Raw genomic sequence first — 18,143 nt, forward strand, 5'->3', positions numbered from 1 at the left:
AATTTTCAAATTCGATTTTCTCGAAAATTTTATTTAAAAGTTTTAAATTAAACAATTTTTTAAATAATTTTTATCTTATATTTTTCAATGTAATTGATAATAAATTTCCAAATAAGCTTCGAAAAACACAGCAATAATCGAAATCAAAGCTTCGTTTCATTTACGAGCACGTGATTCGAAATTTTTAATTTTCAACTTATGACCAGCTCAAACGGCATTGATTTTATTGATTTAACGATAACCACGTATGTCTGACCGATAACGTGGTAGACATATTCTATGCAACTGAGAACCTAGGAATAAAAAGTTTTACTTCGAGATACTAAAAAATTTTCGAATTATATAAATTCTATTATGATCATTATACCACACGAAGCACTAAAACTAAACTAAAACATGTTCAAATTTTTAAATATTCAATTAATATTTAAAATATAAAATTATAAATGTAGAGTAGATGTATATAAGTATATTTGTAAAATATTAGTAATTTTATTACGTACTTTTATTTATTATAATATACATAATAATTTTCTTCATGGTTTTCTATGTATCGTTTCCTATTTGAAAAAATTAATTATAAATATATAATAAAATCGTTTTACAAGATATAATAGAATATATATCAATTTATACAATCATTATATAATTTATACAGGCAATTTTTAAATAATTTTTTTATTAAATTTTTAGATTACCATTTTTATCTATAGATACATCAATATATTGGATAATTATATATTCGTGGGATATTATATCTTTAAAGGATCAATTTTAAAAACCAAAGTAAACAAAAATTGATATACAAAAATATCAATTGAAACTTATGTATTAGATTATAAATAATTAAAGTTCAATTGTTTATAACCTAATAAATAAGTTAATTTTAATTTTTATACATTAACTTTTTTGTTTATTTTAGTCTCTAGAAATTCTTAATCCTCCAAAAGTGTCCTATGAATATTAACATCCTATATATATATATCATAAATTACACATTTCACATATTTCATATATTAGAAAAAAAATTTGTGTTTACAAATATATGAATAATTATATTACTAGTTTTTACTCCTCCTATTATTTTTCTCAGTCACTTTAATTTTCTTAATCTTTTAAGTTTATTTTATTGTACCAATAAATTATTGCATATTACATAAACTTTTGAGAAATGAATATACTATTCCTTAAACTCCCTTTATTGAGAAATAAAAATAATTGTTGAAACAAATAAAACTACATGAATAAAAAACTAATATATTTCAAACTCTAAATAATATTAAAAAATATCTGAAATTTTGATTTAATTAAAAAATAATATGATATAAGAATTTCATTAAGATGAAGATTATATGGAATAGCGTGATTCCAAATTACTTTCGCTTTACAAAATTAAAATAAAAATATTTATTAAAATTATTAATAAATAAATCTCTTGATAACATTATTTCTATAATATCTTCAAATAATAGTAATATCGACTTACGGAAATACTTCAATCTTCTAGAACTTCCAACTTATTTTAATATTTCCCCAACTTTTCTTCTTGTTTATCTCTCTCGTGCGTTCCTTCTCTTTGTTGCTCCTTAGTAGAAGAAATGAAACATGAAAGAACGTTATAAGGAAGCAGTGTTTGTAAGAGATGATCGGCTGGGTAGAATGGAGGGACATGAGGTCAGGGAAGGAGCTATCGAGATAGAGAGCAAACAATAATAACAGCAATACATCAAGAAAATGCTAGCGGTGCTCGTAGATCATCAACAAACGCTGCATCAAAGCTTTATTCGGTTCAGTGGCCATCTAAGTGTGTAGTTGTAAAACGACATACTCGGTTCATCCTCGGCCATGGCTTAAACGAGATTAATCGATGAACGCGCTCGTTTTCACGTTTTCTCTTATAGATAAGAGATGTTTGATCGAGGGATACGAAACGATACACAGTATATCTCAATGAATAAAAAATTTAAAAATTCGATGTGTGTAAAATAAGAAAATTCTTACAAATAATGTGAAATATTATAATTATAATAAATGTAATAAATATTATAATGAATAATGATGATAAATTAAAAATATTGATAATAAATATTTGATAAATATTTACAAAAAGCTATCTTGATGATTTTTTAATATATTGTCATCATATTGAATGTGTTATGAAATTGTGATTTTATTTGGCAGTCGTTATTTGTAAAAAGATATTATTATTTATTAACATTATCATTAATCATAATAAGGATACTAATCTAATCGAAATTCAAAACCATGAAACCAAAAATTAAATTGTTTGACATCAATTAATTTATATTAATTCTAAGTTCAATAAAAACTTTTAAGCTAAATCAAAATTAATAATTTATTCAACTGTTATCACTTAGCTGCATTCACTTCAATCAAAAATTAATCAATACACATACATGTATCGAGATTTCAAATTTATCATTGTTAAATTATTAATAGAGATATGTAAAATAAGATAAGAGTAAATATTAAAATTAAAATTAAAATAAGATCTAACGAAATCAGAAATGTATATTATCTTAAAATTGGCATTCAGAAAATTGCATAGATTTTTTTTCTTTTTAATTTTGATGAATCTTTAATTTTGTATGATATTATATTAATGATATATTCAAGTATGTTATAAGTAAATTAATATCATTATAAAATATAAAGAAAATTTTAGGATTACTTAATAAAAATTAATACTGTAGTAAATAGATTATATTATATTATACAATTACTAACTTATATCTATTTAAAATATTTTAATGATTCACAATATTAATTCCATATTATATATAATTAATTATACAATGAAAAAATTTATAATATAATGTAGAATTAATATAGAATATAATATATACAATGTTCTAAAAATGTTCGAATATTTGTAACTAAGAGATTGAAGTAATTTCAAGCAACATTTTTCTTTGCATAAATCTTCATTTATGACTTTAATGAGTTAAAAACAAGACTTTAACGATTTGTTAACAAGTTATTAACAAAAAACACTGGTCAATCATAGAGCATGTAACCTAGTCGAATCGCGATGATAGTTTTTAATATTATCAACAAAAGATTTATCAATAATAATATTTATATTATAATATATATTATTAATATAATTAGTAATAAAATTATATATTTCACTTTAAAAATTAAATACTTTCTTTTTTTTATTTACCATATCATATTTTATATTATCATAATATCCATTAAAATAAAAATCGAAGTAATTTAACATTGGAAAATTCTAACTTTTGAAATCATTTGAATCAAAAACAAAGAGATTAATGAAACTTTAAAAATTGTTTGCCATAAGAAGTGTGAAGTGAATTTCACACTATTGTAAAAAAAAAAAATCTCTTCTTTTTTCCCAAATAAATCATGATATTGATACTAGATTTAATAAATTTCTTATTTGAAAAAATGAAACCTGTATTCGTACAATTGAGATCTTCATCAAACAAAATTTTGTTTAATTTAAAATCATATTGTTTCACGTTTCTGGACTCGACATGAAAAATGCTTGAATATTTTATACGACAAATTATAGGCCATCGAAACTCGTGGATAGACGTTTATTTTGAATGAGAACAAAACGAATCGTGACCTAATATTGCCGCGCAGATGCAACTGCGAAAACGCGAGTTGTAATATTTGTGAACGCAAAACAGTAAATGGATTAGACCCCGTTTGGACGAATATAACGAATGCATGCTTTAAACCAGGTTGTTATTTTGAAAGATATATCTCGGTATAGATAGATCAAATTTTCTTCAGTATGTATTTCGTGAATTGGACGAGATGATCTTTCGGTTATTATCGACCGGCTTACTGATATTAATCGAAAATAATCGAAAGACTATTGATTTTTGGATCGAAATTTTCAGCTATTGCTTTACAGATTTCACGAATTTTATATTTGTAGGTACCAGTTACTGTGCTCTATGACGTGATCTTCATCTAATTCTTGTTAAAATAAATATTTTGTTTACTTCCAATATATTCACAGTATAATTTATTGTTTTTGTGTTAAAACGATTTCAAATAATAATAAAAATAATAAAAAATAATAAGGAAAAAAGGAATTTATGAATCAATTATTGTAAATTTTAAAAGAAAAAAGTGAGTATCAATATTCAAAATATCAATGTATTCTATGTATTAGATGTAATATTGTAAAATAAGGTTATTTTTATTTATGAATTGAAAGATTTTATTATTACTTAATTGATTATTTATTTTTTAATATTAAATTTAAAGTATTAAATTTATTTCTGAATTAATTGAATAGAATATTTTCAATATTTTAAACATATTTTATGAAAGTAACATATAGTTTTCATTTAATAGAAAATAAAAGTATTCAATTTCTTAAACTTCTAAATAACTTCTTAAGTTTATAAAATAAAATTTACAAAAAAATGAATATCAATACAAATTTAATAAATTCTTTTCGAAATAAAAAAAAAGAATTTTAGTTTGATTAAACGAATTAAAAATTAAATCAATTATTTTATTTTGATTGTTTGATAATATTACAATTGCTTATATAAAAAAAAGTAATTGCAATAATTACTTAGAGTTCAATCGATAATCAATATAAATATCCTAGATATATTAAAATTATGTATAAATAATGTAACGTATGAGAAAAATTTGATATTGAATTTTATTTTTGATTAATATCAGTAAATTAGCCATGTATATCTTACAGATTATTGATTTTTAATTCGATTGATTTTTAAGCTATTTCATTGATTTAAAAATTTCATCAGTTTTATAGGATACTTATAGAATACTATATAATACTATATAACAATTTTTATTTGCTTATTTTTGAACTTCGATTATTCGAATATTTTAACCCTTTAACCCTTGACATATCAGTTATAGGTCGAATGACCAACATTTATCAAGCAGATTCTTAAATGACCTTATAATTTTTTTTTTTTATTTTTATATTGTAAAATTAATCTATAGAAATCGAGAAAAAATGAAGGAATATCAATTAGATTCAATTCATTAAAAGTTATAAATCTGTAATAAAAAATAATTTACTTCAAATTTATACATAAGTTAAAAATAATTAAGTTAAAATAAAAGAATTCTATTTCTATTCTAAATTTTTCTACATATTTTTATTTAAATTCTTTCTTTTTTCTTTCTTTCTATTGCTTTTGCTTTTTCATTAAATTTTTATTTCTTGGAATATTATTCTGATTCTCAAAACTTCTGATTCTCTTTTTGGAAGAGAAAATTTAAATTTGAAATTGAAAGAAAGAAATCAATTTTCAATCTAAATGACATTTAATTTATATCATTTATTTTATTTTGCTTATTAAAATAATAAAATAAAACTTTATTGTAAATATTTCCATTACTGAAAAATTTTCATAATTTGACTTTTACAATATTCTTGGAAATATTTTATCACCATTTTTTTTTTCCATCTTTTTAAATTTATTTCTTTTTAAATACAATTGTAAGTACAATATGTATTTACCTCAGCCACTTCATTACTAAATAGCAATGTATAAAGTATAAAGAGTCATAACGATTTTCTTAATAATAAAAGGTCTTTCACAGGAAAAAACTTGAATGTTTCATTGAACAAATAGAATATTTTATTCAAATACTTAACTCATATTGATTGACATTATGTATTATATAAGTAAGAGTTTAATAGTAAAATTTATAGTTTTTTTGTAATATATTATTGTTATTATACACATACTTCTGTTCTTGTTATATTGCATTATTTCGTTATTTTTTTATTTGTTTTTATATGTTATAAAATTATAGACAAATATTCAATGTAGTTATAAATATATGTATAGTAGCAGATTCGATAATTATCTTTAATCATCTTATATTCCCTGTAATATACATAAAAAATTAACAAATAAAATTAATTTATTATTTATCATTTAAAAAATTAAGAGATTGAATAATGTAATAAGTCAAAAGTTTTTATTTTACATTTCATTATATGCAAAATAACCAATTCCTATGAACAATATCAATTATTAGAGCATCAATAGAAAAGTATAAATATGCTAATGGTTTTGTATGGAAACACCAAAAACTGCAAACAATAAGAAAACAAATTTTTTTTATTATGTTTCATTTACATTTAAGAGAATATTATATTGAATAATTATAATAATATAATTTATTTCATTCCACTATTGACGCCATTAATATACTTCTTTAATCAAGGAAATCTATCCTTATAACTCTTTGTATTTCTAAATTTTTCTTTAGCATTTTTCTAACAAATCTGATTATTTGCACTAATTTCAAAATTAATAAAGTTATTGCTATTAACGATTGATAATGAATTTAAATCCGGTATCTCTTTAATCTTGAATATCTGTTCATCATCTTAACTTAATCTAGCTTAATCTAACTTAGACGAAATTTCCGTACAAAAACATATCATTGAATTCGTTCTTTCAATATCATCTTCCATAAAATGAAACGAAATCGAAATAATCATAAAATTGTTATTTTTTTCTTAGCATAATGTTCAATTTTTTTTACAAATAATATCTAATTCAATAAAAATTCATTGAAATGAAAACAAAAACGATCCTTCAATTTTCAATAATTCATATAATTCAATAACAAGTCTTTCACTTTTTTCAATGAGAGTTTTATTCGTTAAAATCAATGGAGGAAGAGAGTTGATGTTTTAAATAGGGACCATAAACAAATGAACATAAAATATCCTGGGCGCGATAATTTTCTATTAATATTAGACGCGTGGTTGTAGAAGTGAATTTGTAAGAATGAACCAACTCAACTGATTCTGATACAAGAATGGACTCGTTGTAGTTTCATTCATTTCTCGGGATTTCTTGTCGGACAATCCAATAAAGTTGCGAGCGTTGGGTAATTCCAGAGACCGTTTATCTGTTTATAAAGGGGCTTCTGCGTATTCAATGAATCTGTTATCCATACAGTTTGCAAAATTCCACTTATTATTTCCTCTGAAACGGTATTGATCTCGTTATCGCCAATTCGTTAAATTCATTCATCATGTGTTTATTATTATTTTCTTTTTTAAAATTGATTTCCTTAAAAAAGTTTCCTCCTAATTGATTGTTACTAAATCTATTAATTATCGTAAGAGTAAACTTATTAAATTAAATAATCCTCCTTTATTTTATGTGGAAAAAAATAATTTTATTGCACAAATAAAGCATTTTAATTCACCAATAAAAAAAAATATATATTCATAACGTGGAGATATACATGTACGTTAAATAAAGAGAAACATAAAAATTAATAATAATGTAAAATGACATTCTACGTGGAAAAAAAATGAGAAATATTCATTTATCAAACCCATTTTCTGATTATCTAATTAATATTCAAATATTTACTTTATCCCATGTTCATTTGTACTGCATACAACTCTATTACTTCATTGCAAATTTACATTAGCCGGAAATAATGGCATTCCTTGTTTCTTATCAGTTGAAGGTGAACATTTTTCTATTTTTTTTTTTTTTTGTTATCTTTTCTTATCATTTTCCATCATAAAAATTCGCCATTGTTATCCAAAATTTTCATAATTGCTATTTTAATTATTAACTTGCATAATTTAAGTATGAATTAATTAACTTCTAAATACTTTTCGTATAAAATAGTAGTACGATTGTCGACATATTAATACTATACAATAATATTAAACTTGAAAACTATTTACTTGAAGTATTATTTTCTTATATTTTAATGATGAATTAAAAACAATATGTTTGAAATTTGATTTGTACTCGAAGAGATGCAAATGTTTATTTTTATTATTAAAATTTTTTTAATGTATCTGCTTTTACGAAAATTTGTTTTCCCTGACATTTTTAAATTCCTCACATTTGTGAAAATATATGCAACAATATATGTATATAATAATAATAATAATAATAAAATGATTGGAAATATACTCGTATCAAAGCGGATTTTCTTCTCGTGGAAAATAAAGGGATGATTATTTGATGGAAAATAGATGGAGGACGTAAGAGGTTTGCATCGCAACGAGCTCTCTGCTCGGAGATGCTTCCGGCGACGAGGCAGGTTGGTTAGTCTTCTGCCCAGTCTCTCTCATTCTCTTCTCGAGTTCCCAGTATCGTCCGTTGCCATGTATAAATAGCGTGTTCCAAAATTATTCGGGCATTTCAATGATCAGTACCGTGGAAAATGAAGTCGTCGAAGGTAAGTCTCACGCAGGTCTCGTAATGTCTCGATTCATGATAGAAACGCGCAGAAATAGAGATGAAATTTTTTTCTTCGCATTCCTTTCGGCTTCCTTCGGATTCTTTCAGGTTATTTCAGATTCTTATTTCAGATCCACGGAAATATAATATATGTGGTAGTTAGCACACGTGTGTAGAAAATATTTTTATCAAAGGTAATTGTCTATATTGCCGTTAGTCGGGTATTATGCAATTTTAAGCAGAAACGTAGAAAAGAGATTTTATGCATATAGATCACTTGAGAAAAAATTTCAAATAATAATTTCGAAATAAATATTTTAACGAATGTTAGTTATTGTTTATATGAAAATAATGTATTTCAATTGAATCATTAAAATTTATGTTAATTTAAATATATAAATTGAATAATTAAAAAGCTTTGAGGCAATATTTGGAATAATAATTCTATTTCAAATAATTATTATTTGATAATGTATTTCAATTGAGGTTATATATTTTTCATTTGAATAATTAAAATAAAAATAATATTTCTTCGAATATTAATTATTCCTTAATCCCTAAAATATTGAGAATGAATATTGAATAATATATATATTAATAATCATAATAAACTTATAATAAGATATTAATAAGAAATTGTAAAACATTATAGTAAATAATTAGTGAGTAACAAAATAAATAACTAAATAATTTATTTCATGGAAGATTAATTGTAAATATATTAATTTTGTATAAAACACGATTGAAATTGATATTCATCGAATTAAACTCATTCTAGTAACATTGATAAATCTAGTAATTGATGAAACTAATATCTGATACAATTTAATAATTTATATTTTCATAACAATTCACAAAGACACTTCGACTTTTTCAGAATTTAATTTCTTCTTGAAAAAAATATGATTAATTATTTCGAAATTTGTAAAATTTTCTATGAATCGTATTTTGTCTATGTGACAAAATGAAAAATCATCATATTAATAATTGATTATATTTCATTCTTTCGTTTCTTTCAATTATAATGTACGATGTTTTGTTATGTAATAACTTCTTCGTAATATAAAAAATACTAGTATAAAATAAATAAATGAATAATTTCGTATAATCGATATTTTTAAAATTCCTATCAACATATTTGTGAAATTTCTCTAATTAAATTAATTCCAAACAGTATAATTTAAATAACATATTGCGTATTTATTATATTCTTTACTTGTTAACTGCAAAGATACAAAAAATATAATCTATTAAATAAATAAATATAATCTAAATTATATCACATTTGATCATATTTTAATCATAAAAATTTCACAAATATGATTAGTAAAAATTTTCTTAAAAAAAAAAAATTTATTGTTGTATTAATATTCTTTCACAATTTATATTCATGCCAATCATGTTTTTCTTCCAATGATGAATCTTTTACAGTTATGTCGTACATAGGTTTTGCAGTTATAAAATACAGTTATAAAATACATTCTTTAAATGATAATGATATGCTCGAATTTTATCGAAGAATCGCATGAAAATCAACGATTCGTCCAAAAATTTTTGAAATATTTTACCATAATTTCCAAAAATATATGTATTAATTGATTTCTATCGAGATTTCAATTAACATGCTTCTATATAAGTGAATTGTGATCATCTTTCCATATATATATATATAGACTTTTATTTGAAGAGAATATAATTTGCTTGGATGAACATTAGACTTTTTAACAAATTATCTTGAGATAATATAGTATTTCATTTATAAATTCATTTATTATATAAATTTGATAAATGATTAATTTATTGATTTTTCTTAATTTTAATAATATCCTTCTATCTTTTTTAATTTTTTACTTTCTTTTCATTATTAAGAGAAAATTTCAATAAAGTTTGAAAAAAATTTTGTACTTCTATTTGTTTTTGTGAAACGATAAGTTTATTATAAAAATATAGATACATATATTTAAATAGTAACACCTGAAAATCACGAAATCGCGATTTCTTTTCTTATTAATATTACATCATATATGATATTATACTTTATCGTTCGATCAAATTTTATTGCTTTCTTATCAAATTCAATTTTTTTTATTTTTTTAAATTTAAAAATACTTTTTCTTCGAATAAATCTTTAAATAGACATTTATTTCTCTTTAAAATTCTTTTTAAAAATTGAAATTATTAAATATCTCTTATTTTTTATTTATTTCATTGTCCAAAAGAAAGATTTCATTATTAATGCGAACTTCAAAAAATTGAAATTTATAAAAAATATCTCTAAAAATAAATTATCTTCAATTTTCTTAAGAGTATGAATATAATAATATTTTTTATTCATATTATTAGTATACATTTAAATTAATTAAAAGAAAAAGAAAGAAAAGGCAATAGAATACAGAGTATATTAAATATTGAAATACTGGAGGAGAACAGCGTTCCTCTAATTCCAAGAATGACATCGCGATTTAATGTCATAATTCGATAACAATATCGTTGGAAACGGTGAAAACACAAGAGAGTAATAATCATCAAATAAAGAAAAGGTATGCAAAAATCTTTTGACGAGACAAGGCAAAGAGAATTGCACATGGGAATTCACCTAATCCTAAATAAAATAAATGACGCACAGATAAAATAAATGATACATAGTTAATTGATGCACAATTAATATATGATCGTATGCAAATTATTACATCATCATGTAAAAGAAATTTCCGCAGTTTCAATTGCCAAGAATCATTGCGCAAATTATTGAAATAAAATCAAATCATCAGAATTTATATTAAATTTACATGTTGATTAAATATTAAAATAACAAAAAGTTTGATAAACAAACATTAATAAAATCTAAGAAAGATCTCGTTCGTTAAAACGAAATTCGATTATACATAAGAAAAACAGCATCAAGAATTAATATATATTTATTTCATTCTCTTGAATCAATGAATCACCAACGAATCATCATTTGTTCATTCCAATCATTTTATTCGTCAATAAAATTATTTGAATTGAAATGACAAAATTTTATTTTAATTCAATTCAATTGTAAAGATAAAATATTTTTTTAAAAAGAAATTTACAATAAAATCTTTATTATTTAAATATTTTAATAATTCGAATATCCTACTAATCGAACATTTAAATATTCGGACTGTATACTATATCTATTCATAAAACAATATAAATAATTTTCCTTATCGCAATGGAAATAAAATTTAATTTGAAATTGACGTTGTGCACGTTCACAGTATATACAATGTGTTAACTATTGAAATAAAATCAAAGAAATTAAAAAATTATTATTGGAAAAAGTATATAACATTGAGAGAAAGCATTATAATACTAAATAATTAAATAATTATTAGCATTAAAAAACAGAATAACTTAAATGGAAAATTATGCAAATATTGCAAACTGTATGTTCTATTGTATATTAAAAAATTTGTGTAATTTGGCAACTAAAAAACTGAAATGTAATAGGAATATTACATTTAGGAATGTTGTAATATTAACATATAATAAGAATTGTTTTTATATCATTTATTATCCCAATTTCAATATAAATTAATTGATTTCATTTTTTGTACAAAGTAATAAATCTGTAATAATATGCCTTTATATATTTTGTATGAAAAGGATAATCCAATATATACATATACATATGTTTTGAATAGAAATTTCAGGTTTGAATTTTTGAAACTTTGTTAACTAATTTGAATTAATAATTGTGAAAATGGTAGAAATATTCAGACAATTGAGACTTGTTGGAAAGATGCTAAATAGAAATTTAAAAATGCAAAAATCTGTAAGAATAAGTGGTTGAAAAAGTACCAATGAATCAAATGGAATAGATCAATTTAAGCGATTATTACAAACTATCAAAAAACAATACTCTTCTATTTAAACTTAAGTGAAATATAATAAAGAAAATTTTTTTTAATCTTCTGTAGTTTCCGTTATTTTCCAACATATTTACAAAATTTATTCTTTATCGATGCTCTAACGATATCTTGTTCATGATCTCTATCTAATGATATCTTTACATAAAAAATTCCTTTATCCACACAAACGATCTTGTCTCCCTAGTTCAAATGATATTCTACTATATTTGGAAAATAAATTATAAATTAAAATTAAATATTAAGTATTATGACTTTTTTATTGAAATTAACTTTTTAAACATTACCAATGAAATAACCTATTTTATGAAATAATAATAAAAAAGCAAGGAATTAATAATCGAATATCAATCAATTAGTATGGATATTAATTAAAATTTAAATAACAGGTATTAATAATAAGATATTAGCAATATTCGATAAGATGATAGTCGTTTGAAAGTTGAATAATTCCTAATAGATTTAATGGCATATAAAAATCTGGTTTAACGAGTTTCAAGTAAGTTAAGAATTGAAATTCCAATGAAGGAAAATTTTGTTCTTGAATAAACAAAATTCTGAATTGTTGAACTTGACTTTATCCATTTTCATAATGCAACAAAATGTATAAATTAATGATGAACGACTTTTCAGGCCTTGAATATTAAGTGAACTGATAATTACGCGTCAAATGCGTTTACGTATTGTTTTAATTCGAAATAATTAAGACACATTTCGATAGCAATCGATAATATTCAGAGTAAATTTCATTTCAGATTAAAATAAAATATAACAATTTGAGATGAGAAACGAATTCAATCAGTTTTTTTATTTTAAATTTAAATATGATAATCGAAAAATTAAATAAATAATTTTTATATTATTTTTTTATTATTGCTTTCAGATAAAATAATAAATAATTCAGATTTTAATATCAATAATTAAAACTTTATATAGGATGAGCAATATGACAAATTTCAAATAATCCAATAAATTACTCGTTTTATGAAAAAATTTTCATGTGAAAATTGTATGCTGTAGAAAAATAATATATGTTAAATATTATTAAATATTATTAATTTTTTTTACAAGTGAATAATATATCTCAATTACGTTTCTTTTAAATGGAATCATAAATTTTTTAATAAATTAATACAGATTGTTACAATATATTTATTATAAAAACTAATCCAATTATGACAAAAAAATTAAATTTTAACTTGGATTTTTTTAAAACTTATTATAAAGAAAAGAAACATATAAATATTCCCATTCTTCATCTATCGTTTTCCTTGTCTATTATATGATAAATTTATAGATCAATCAAACAGAATTAATTAACAAAAATAAATGATAGAGAAGAAATGTTTAAAATTTGCAAAATATTCTAAATTATTAAGAAAATTAACAAATTTGTAAATTAATAATTGATAAATGAATTATAAGATATTTAAGAAAAACGAATAAGAAGCTCTAATTTAATATTAAATATTTAATGAAGTAATAAAATAATAAATCGATTATCTTTTTCATTATCTCTTTAAATTTTACAAGATTTCATTTATAACATTTAGATAGAATTAATTAAATAGATATTATTATTATTTAATGAATCTTATCCCTAATGTAAAAAAGAAATAATTGTATATTTATATTTTAATATTGAACTGAATTTAGATTTCAATAAAAACTTGTGCTTTATTCATTGCAATAACGTATATATCGTAAAACAGATTTGTTTAACATAAATTCGAATTAAAAAATAATCATAAAGTATCATACATCTATTAAAAATATTCATAAGCAATGAAGCATCGAATGAATATTCTTATCGTGCTTCCACGTTATACGCTTGTTTGTTTCATCGTTTGTTTCATCATTGTATATTTGCGACATATTTTAATGAGTACGTCACTGACCAATAATAAATTATAACTATTTATGCGTCCTATTTTTCTACATCGGTATACCTTATATATATATATATATATATTTCAGACTTAGATTATATATATTTAAGTAAATATATTTCGAGATTCGTTATTCGTAAATATCGTAATAATGGTAATAAATTTATAAATATCATTTTCCTTTCCTTATATAATACTATGATATAATAATTTAATAAAATAATTTATTTGAACGAGAGAATAATATATTTTATTTTAAGTTATTTTATACGTTTGAACACGAGCAAGATTTTTTTAATTTTATTTTTCACTTAAATAAATACCTTTAGAAATAATTTCTGATTTTATTATCGAGTATATCAAAAATATAAATTGAGAATAATTTTTACAAAAAATTACTGGCTTCATTATTCAAAATTCATACACATGTATATATTAAATGTTATAATGAAAACAACAACATTTGATATTTTTTAGAGAGAGAGAGAGAGAGAGAGAGAGAGAGAGAGAGAGAGAGAGAATATTAATAGAAATATAAAGTTATTTAAAAATGATTTAATTACTCTTGATATAAAATAAATTTATTTTTTTACGCTTTATCTCACGAAACAAAATTATAGTTACACCGGCGGCAAAAGAATTGTTATTTTTATACTTATAGTTATATTTTACTTCATTTTCCACGTTTTAAAACTATTTACAAAGCAAATACTCGTTTTTGCGTATGAGATTATATTTTTCACACGAAATAACGAGATGTAAATAAAATTCTATGTGTAAAAAATATTTTCTAAACATTTGTTTAAAGGTTGTTTTATTGAAAAATGAAACTTAAAAAAAAAAAAAAGTTAAACTTCGTTCGATATATCGTGAAAAACATGGGATGTAGTGAGGAAATCAATAATTTATCGCTGTTTTCAGAATATCATAACAAATTTTTTTCTTACATATTTCTCAGAATTTCCTACTCTTCACGTTTGTAAGCTATTAGTCTATTCAACACATATGATTCATTATGATGTTCCTGGTAGAATGATTCTCGGAACAATCTAGTTGATTCGCAGTTCAGTATTGGAAAATAGTTGGGATCTGTTCATGAATCACGCTTCCCACCGTACAATATTTCTTTGTTTCCGGTTTGCATGTGATTCGCGTAATTCTATTTGTCATTTCCTTGCTCTATTCCTCCTACATATATACTCCTCTAATAATATTTAATATTTTCTTATTATTTCCAATTTCGAGAATTTTTGCATAAATTTTTTCGAGTAGATCGAATATTAATTTTTTTATGTGTTTTTATATTTTCACGTGAAGCGAAAATAATACGAAAATGGTAATCAATGGTAATCGCCATCAGAATTCAGTAATTAGAAATAATTTATATGAAAAATTTTGAATTTTTTAGAGATTTTTTTGTCAGTTATGTCGCTATATTGAATTTTTAATTTACTTGGCACGCAAATTGAAATTGTTCCTCGGATAAAGGATTTAAATTATATTATAAAATTGAATTATGTGATGACGGAAATTAAATATTTGCAATTCAATAGTCGCAAGCAACTAAAATACAAAAAAGAAAACAATATTATAATGAAGATATTATGTATTGCAATAATTTTTTAATATTAATATTGTAGTATTAATTATTGCATTTTACAATTATTATTTCAATTAAATTAAATATTATAAATTTATAAATAATTATATATTGATTTTTTTGATTTAATGATAATTCGAATTTAGCGCGAGATAATACTATTCTATGAATGAATTGAGCAAAAGTTTAATATAATGACATTTAAAAATTCTTAAAAATTCATGAATTCGTATGCAAATAACTTCTAGATATCTGAATTTTGTTCATTAAAATTCATTTTTATATTCTGCAAGTCAAAATCTATAAAAAAAAAAAAAAAAAAAAAAAAAACATTCAAAAAAAAAAGTTGAAAAATTTCAAAATTTAAAATTCGTCTTTATTTATACTATTATAGGTAAAAAAGTTTTTTTCAATATATGTTGATAGTATTTTCTGTTATTATATTATTCGATTTATATTCAAATTGTATGATTTCATTATTATAATTTTTGTGCAATCACGGTTTTATTGAATAACATGAATGCATACTTATTTTTAATTAGATGCTAAAGACATAAATATATATATAGCATATTATTATCTCAATAATCTTCAACATATTTTTTTTAATTTAATTCATTGTTCTTTCAAAAGATTACAAAATATCTTATACTCCATAACATATCATCATCATTACATTAACACAAATTACAATTATCACAAAATCACTCGAACTCGTAATAGAGACCGCTGTTAATTGCATAGTTTAATAAAAAAAAATTACTACAATACTGTCAATATCAAAAATTTCACGAATTCTTTATAGGAGATACGAACAATCATTTGTGAGTCGAAATCTTTTCACATCAAGGAAACCAAAGTATTCTAAAATCAAATTCGCATCATTTGCCTTTTCCAGAGACTCACACTGTGGCGATGACAGACCCACAGTTGGCAAATAACAACAATAACAATAACAACAACAACAATAATAACAATAACAACAATAACGATGGCGAGCCAAAGTACCTGCACAAGAAGTTCAAGAAGATCGCGACGACCGAGGTTGCATCGAGGGTGGAGCCGAAGAAGGACGCTGTGGTCAACAACGGTTCTCCGGAACCAGCCAAGAGAAAGGACTTGGAGAAGGACTCTAGAGAATCGTCGAAAGACCCGATCAAGATCGAAATCTCCCCGGAACCAGTGGACGGAGAACCGACCGAGTCGAGGAAAAATGGCTACGTGTGTCCTTATTGCAGACTGTCGTGCGCGAAACCGAGTGTTCTGCAAAAACACATCAGAGCTCACACAAATGAGAGGCCGTATCCTTGTGTGCCTTGCGGGTTCGCGTTCAAGACCAAGTCGAATCTCTACAAGCACTGCAGGTCCCGCGCTCACGCCCTCAAGATGGAGGGTGGTGATGCCAGCAAGGTACGTCCTGATTAATTTTCACATAACTAGTAGCACTTTTTTTAGAAAAGTATTCGAGAAATACTTGTAGCTAATTCTTTTGTTTTGTTACTGCTTGCGAGCAAAGTTGTGAGCATGATATGAATAGACACTCTTTTTATTATAGATGACTCAGTTCCTTTGCAGTGAAATTCAATATTCATAGGAATTTATTATTTCCATATTATTTCCATTAAGTAACATATCTATTGCAATTGGTATATTAATTGGTAGAGTTACATCACGTGATTGTTTTCACCAAAAATCAAGCATCGTGTCACGTGATATTGTATTATTCTCAATGCCACTCCTACATTAAGAGAAGAGGTACACCATGTGACTAGGCTTCCAAGATGCATCACGCGATATATTTCTCTCAAATTTAGCAACGAAAATAATGTAACATCATTCTCTTGCGAAAATTGGATGTAAGAGAATTGAGTATACCATATTCTTCTTTGTTTGCGAGACTTGCCTCACTCGCCTCTTATGTGGAGAATAGTTAAATTTATATAGTTTATTATTTATATGTAAGTTTATATATTTGAAATATGTTGGTTTTGAGATATATATTGGTTCAAAAGTTATACATAAATAAAAATTCTGGTATTCTTTGAATATTATATGATTTCACTTGATGAATGAAGAAATAGATTAAGTTAAATTTTAAATCTAGATTATTTTTTTAAAAATTATTATAGAAATGTATATATGTTAAGTTAAATTAGATGAACTTTGAAGAACTAGATTTAAACCAATTATATTTCTTTCATTGAATGCTTATTAAAAAATACAAAAATATTTTAAACAGAAGTAATATCTCAAAATAAAGTTTTTTTTTAAACTTTTATTATTACTAATATCAAAAAAATTAATATTATTATGAGCATGATTTAATTGAAAATCAATATTATATATAATTGATTAATATAATTGAACTTTATTATTCATTATATAATGAGATGATAAAAATGTTTTATATTATTACTATCAAAAATACCGATTGCTTTAAATGTCATCTCGTTCATTGTTCCGAAAGAAACAATTTTCGTTTTCGTTTTGTTCATAAATTTTTTTGTATCGAGGAGAGATCCATAATAGA

General features: G+C 22.9%; 1 protein-coding gene across 4 annotated transcripts in view; it reads left to right on the top strand.

Annotated features, from left to right (window-relative positions):
- The window catches only part of shn (zinc finger protein schnurri), a 52,836-nt gene that overhangs the window by 20,362 nt on the left and 14,331 nt on the right, over nt 1-18,143 (top strand). For all 4 annotated transcript variants that reach the window (XM_086912811.1, XM_086912812.1, XM_086912823.1 and 1 more), the window contains exon 2: nt 16,512-17,023. In XM_086912811.1, the coding sequence (XP_086768937.1) occupies nt 16,512-17,023 (512 nt within the window). The remainder of the gene's footprint in view (nt 1-16,511; nt 17,024-18,143) is intronic.

This window comes from Apis florea, unplaced genomic scaffold (genome assembly GCF_048593485.1).
Source record: "Apis florea isolate Af1SG1 unplaced genomic scaffold, ASM4859348v1 contig_1794_pilon, whole genome shotgun sequence".
Classification (NCBI taxonomy): Eukaryota; Metazoa; Arthropoda; class Insecta; order Hymenoptera; family Apidae; genus Apis; species Apis florea.